General features: G+C 40.1%; 1 protein-coding gene across 1 annotated transcript; it reads left to right on the forward strand.

Annotated features, from left to right (window-relative positions):
* On the forward strand, positions 2011–2406 carry TMEM251 (transmembrane protein 251). The gene has a single exon (XM_021403368.1). It carries the CDS (start codon positions 2011–2013, stop codon positions 2404–2406), a length of 396 nt encoding a protein of 131 aa, XP_021259043.1.

Raw genomic sequence — 5927 nt, forward strand, 5'->3', positions numbered from 1 at the left:
TCACGGTCACGCGGGTGGGACGAGAGCTGCGGTTACGGGAGTGGGGGGGGGAGAGGGGTGTACGGGGCCGACAGTCGCCGGGACGGCTGCAGAGGCTGCGAGCAGCAGTGGCATCTCGGGAGGGAAAACGAAGGAAAAACCGAGCGTTGTCTGTGCCTTTTTCAGCCTGACTCCGCGCAGTGCTCCTCCAGCTACTTTCTGCATGGCAAGAGCAGAGGGAATCGGCTGCTGTTCAGCTTCTTACGTTTACTGGCATTTTAATGGTGTTTGTGCTTTTACTACGCGTCTTCCTTTGGAAAACTTTATTTCTTACTTCCATTAGCACACTTTAATATATCCAACTTTGGAAAAAATTGATTACGGCTTAGCTATGGAGTAAATGTGGACTCTGGCTCTTCACATTTGGCCAGTAGATTCTTACCCAAACAGTTTCTTAAATATTCCTATGTTGTCTTGATAAGGGTACTAACTCAGTGTATTTAAAGGCAATGTACTGCTAAGATGTATAGAAATTATAATTTAAACAAGAAATGCCACAGACATAACTAGTGACTTTCTCTGGTGTTTCATTGCTTGTTTGGCTGCGTTGGCCACCTTACATGCAGTAGTGTCAGGAACAGAAGGAATTCTCCAGTGCTGCCCTGGTCAGGTGCTGTCAGGTCAAGATTGAGGATAACCTTCAGAAATGGAAAACCATAAAGTCTTCTGTAATCGGTGCCCAGATGCAGTGGTTTGGACTTGGGAAGGGGAATGTAAAGAGGTGTAATGATTTTGGTGTCAATGATGTTAAACTCTTGTGGACTTCTGTTACAAGTGTGGCATGCCGGTATGTTCATTACTGGTTGAAATGCACAGCTCATGGTGGTGCCCGTGTTGAAAAATAGTGTTTAGTAGCTGAGAATGCGCTCTATCAAATAGTGTTATTGTGCTCTTTGCACCCATTGTAGTTTCCATGGAAATAAATACAAGGCATTACTTTTGGAGCAACCTACATGTGTTTTGCTTCAAACATTACTGCAGAAATTTATTCTACTTCTCTCCAAGAAGTTTTAGGATAGATAGGATCCTGACAGCATTAAAACTGCCCAAGGGCTGTTTTGAGGGAAGGTGATGACTATTTCCTTGGTGCTATAAAGGTCGTTCAGCTGGAGTGCTGGTGGCTGGTTTGAAGAAAGCTTCAAGTGACTTACACCCATACAGCCAGCAGATAAAAATCAAGCCCAGTGGTGCACATGGAGCTTCAGTTATTTGTGCTTTTTCAGGGGGGAGGGGAAGGAGAAGAAAATAGCATTTGACCAGTGTCTAGTTTGCTGTGCACTGAGTGAGTTACTAATGCATGTGTTCACCACCTTTCGTTCAGAAGGCATACTGTAACTGCTCACACAGGTAGAACAGAAATACTGCTAGCTACAAGTAACGTTGTAGAGTACATATCCTCATGTGTGCAGCGGGTGCAAGTACATATGCTTAGTATACTTCTTCCCACGTATAAACTGAAAACATTTTTTTTTTAGTATGATTCCTAGATGGACATGTAGCTAAAGCTTAATAAAACTGGATGTTGCTGCACTGCAAACGAGCAGTGATGCTCATGTCGCTAGCTGGCTGCACATGTATTTGTCTTAGAATTTTCATCAGATTTCTGGTGTCTCTGAACTTGTAGGAAGTGTTGTATTGTAGGTGTCTCTAGCCACAGGGTGAGACAGCAGATGGTGTAAGTGACTTCCCCAATCACAACATCGGTTTTGCTAACCCAGTGCTTGACTTCAGCCTCCTAGAACTTGGAGGCCCTAAACTAGTCAGAACTTCGATGGCACTTTTTACACAGTTACCATTAGCCTGTTAACTGACATAGGAATACAACTTTCCTCTGCTGTAAACTTGGATCTTTAAAGATGGGTGTGTGCACTGCTTTTACTTGTGTGAAAATCAAGCATTGTCTGCGTCCCCTTTCTCCAAACTGTACTGAATTTATACTTCTCGCTTTGTTACAGGTGCAGAGCATGGAGAATGATGAACTTCCGCCAGAGGATGGGATGGATTGGTGTGGGGTTGTACTTGCTAGCAAGTGCTGCAGCTTTTTATTATGTCTTTGAAATCAATGAGACTTACAATAAACTAGCACTGGAGCACATTCAGCAACACCCCAAGGAACCGCAGGAAGGAACCACATGGACGCACTCCTTAAAAGTACGACTGCTATCCTTGCCTTTTTGGCTGTGGACTATAATCTTTTTAATACCATATTTGCAGATGTTCTTGTTCCTCTATTCCTGCACAAGAGCTGACCCCAAAACTGTTGGCTATTGCATCATTCCTATCTGCTTGGCTGTTATTTGCAATCGTCATCAAACGTTTGTGAAGGCCTCTAATCAGATCAGTAGGTTACAGCTGATTGACACTTAACTTGATTTCTAGTTTCCATAGCTGTTTTGAAGCAATTGCATATGCCTGATCTAATCACAAGACTGAAGTTCTGATTGAAGGCTGGAAAGAGCCTTTTCTTTCAAACTGTTAAGCAATGAACAGTGACTGTTTTCTATTAAAAAAAAAAAAAAAAAGTAATTCCAAAAGTTTTTAAAGTATTGGTCTATCAAAATGACTTGAGTGGGAGAGCCCTGTGTGACACTTGATGGAAGTATTCCTCATTTTGCCTTAATGATGCCAAACTGCTACACTCCATCTGAAACGTTCTGTGGGGAAATAAGTTTCTGGTCTATGACTTCAATCCTCTGTGCAAAAAAAACCAAACCACTTCATTTGTTTTTCTTTGGAGTAAAATCAATGAAAAGATGATTCTTCTGTGAGAAACATAAAAGGAAAAAGATCAGAAGATGATTATAAAAGTTGCACTTAGAACAATTTTTTTTCTTTTGCTTTTGCTTTTTTTTTTTTAAGTAATTCATGTCTACATCAGTGCCGGTTTTTAATGAATTTTTAAAAATAAATTTAGGAAATGCAGGAAGCAAAGAATAAAGAATGTGCAAGAAGAGAAAAAAATATTTTTTTTTTCTCTGAGGTATCATATTTACTTTTCTCTATTGACTAGAATACCACGTTGTAGCTGCAGGCAGGCAGTGAGGAGTGGCATAGACCTGGAGGTGCTTTAAACTGCTTCCCTGTAATGTCAAAAGCAGCTTGTGCTGGCGCTGGGCTGGAGTAGGCACAAAAGTTTCTTTTCTTCCTTTAGAAATCTCCTTTGGTAAAATTACGACGATTGGAATGTTCTACTATTCTAACGTCACTCCAGATGTGCAAAAACTTGTTCTGTGAGTACTATGTGTGAAGAAGACTTTGCCTTTGTGAAAGTTAACTGTTATCAAGTTGGGGGATGCTATAAGCTTGTGGTAGGACAAATACTATGTTTCTTCCAGAAATTTGAGTAAGATACGTTCTTCCTGCTCTTGAAGGAAATGCAGTTTTCTTCAGTCATGCTGAAATTCCACTGGTATTTCTTACCATTATTTCACTGTTTTACAGTGCTATTTTGGCATAGCATTTATTTCTAACTACTGGATTGTGTTTTCAGTGATGCCAAATCTCTTCTTTCTTTTGTCCTTTTTTTTTGTTGTTGTTTCTTAGAGTAACTAAATTTTTGAGCCGTGATGGAAGTAACCTTCTGAATATGAAAACATTGCAAAATATGGACTTCAAAAGCAGTAGGCCCAAAACAGTGATGAGCTAAACTTCTCCATTATCATTTCCTATTTGATTGTACGTAATTATCAGTACCTAATCATCACAAATGCGAATCCGCTTCTGACAACTTTAAGGGAATCTTGGACAACATCATCTTTTTCCTGCTTTGGAAAGAATGTTTTGCTGTGTTCAAGGGTGGTGGTTGCAACACCTTGAACTTTGTTTGCATTTGGAGATACTTCTAGACTGTGGTTTCAGATGCCAGCAGGGGTGCTAGGACCTAAAAACACGATGTAGCCTTTACAAGAAGGTTTTAAGTTCAAAGTGCAATATGAAAAGGAGGAAGCTGCCATCTTAATATGCTGGAGTAAGAGTGAAGTATAAACTCTGACTCTCCTATCTTTTGGAGTCAGAACTTTTAAGCTGTGTTGTTTCTTAACTCTAAAAAGCACCATCCTATTTATCTATAAAATAAAACTTTTCAATGTTTATAAACAGAAGTCTGTTAATGCAGGGATATATTAATGGTGTTTCATTGTGTACCTTTGTTCTTAGATAGCAGTGCTGGCAGTCAGCGGCTGAAGCTCGTTGCTGTCCTTCCCATCCGTTAGTGTGTGTATTTGGTTGATTCTTTGTGTCTTTTTATTCTCTGTGTCCTAACTCCTGTAGCCTGAATTCTTGGGGCTGGTGGGATGAATCTGACTCCTTTGCCATTTCTCTAACTCTGTGTAATACAGAGATGTCTGGCTGGATTTTATTTGATGCCGTTTTTTAACTGAGAAGTTACTATAATGTATCTAGTTATTTAGAGGAGAACAATGTAAGAGGAAGCACCAAAAATGGAAAAGGAAGGAGAACCATGTGGCTTGGGTATGGAGCACGTGCTGCCTGCAGTAGTCACTTACAGATGGTGGTTTGTGTTTACAGAATTTTCCACTAAACTTTTTTATTAAAGCTGTCTGAAAGCATGAGTTTTACAACTAACTACAGAAGGATGCGTGAACTAGTTTGAGCCAGCGCTACATCTGTAGGGATTTGAGATTAAGGTGGGAAGCAGTAATAAACTATTAACAGTATAAACTGTTAATGTAGTGCATAGGAATAGTAGCTGACAGGGCTGGGAGAAGAAGGAAGTTAGCTCTACTGGTGCTTCCAGTTTCTGGCACCAGTGGAACATAAACAGGTGAAGTCTCACCAGGAGAGCAAGCAAAAACTATAAAAATAATTATTAAATGGCTTTTACTTGTAAAAGAGGTAGTAAAATTAAAGCTGATTACAGTGAAGATTTTTAGATGGTGTCAAGGCTAATTTGTTCTCAGACACAGCAGATCATTGCTTGCTGCACAAACTGACGTGGTGTACAAGCTTTTGGGCTAATCACGCTTAAAGCTTAAAACCTCTTTAAAGACTTGCTTCTCAATTAGTTCTTAATAACAATAGCACAAATCTGTTTCTATAGCAGTAGCATTACTAAAAGATGTGGCTTGCTTATACTAGAACTTTTTTTTCATACAGACCTTTTCTCCGAGTGGATGGAGAAGATTACTTGCTACAACTTCAGTTAGAGGTGGAAAAGCTCTTTTTACTCACACTCTTTTTAACTCAGAATGATTTAGTCAGACATCTGTTTTGAACAGCTTTCTTAAGCAGAAGCTGTGAAAATAGAGGCAGTAATGAAGTCCTGAGGAAAGCTAATTAACCTTTGTCAGCCTAGCAGTCACTCAGAGCTTTTTTTTTTTTTTCTGCTGAGGAAGTGAGTAGCTGTAAGAGTTATTAATATTTATCTCTGTGCAACTTGTGCATTTTTTTTTTGTGTGTCTGTGTCACAAGATGAAGCTTTTTCAGACTGCTTGAGCATTGCTCCTGGGCAGCCTGCCTGGCAGCATCATTATCTGCCTTGCCTTTTCCTGACAGTACCTTCCCAGCTTAGGACAACCTCTGCCACAGTCTGTAACTACTGCTGAGCCACTTCATCTCTTCCTGTGGGAGAGCAGGTCCAGTGAAGAGCATAAGGTATGGCTGCAGCCCTTCAGACTTGGGCACAAGTGAGCTGCAATAAAATGTGTTTCTTACGAAGAATGTTTCTCCTGGCAGCAAGGTAGAACTGCGAGCTTTGTCTTTGTTCCTTCACAAAACCATCTGAGTGCCTAATAATTATCACATTTACAATTTTAAACTTTTTTTAAACATAGAACACTTACGCCCTGCAGTGAATTTAGGCTCAAAGCTGTTTGAATCAGCAAATTCAGTTTTTCAAAGCTGTAGCAGCAGACTATGTCCTACGCCAA

Source organism: Numida meleagris, chromosome 6 (assembly GCF_002078875.1).
Source record: "Numida meleagris isolate 19003 breed g44 Domestic line chromosome 6, NumMel1.0, whole genome shotgun sequence".
NCBI classification, from domain to species: Eukaryota; Metazoa; Chordata; class Aves; order Galliformes; family Numididae; genus Numida; species Numida meleagris.

Coding starts and splice junctions, on each gene's coding strand:
- TMEM251 (XM_021403368.1), top strand. CDS start 2,011: ATGATGAACTTCCGCCAGAGGATGGGATGGATTGGTGTGGGGTTGTAC.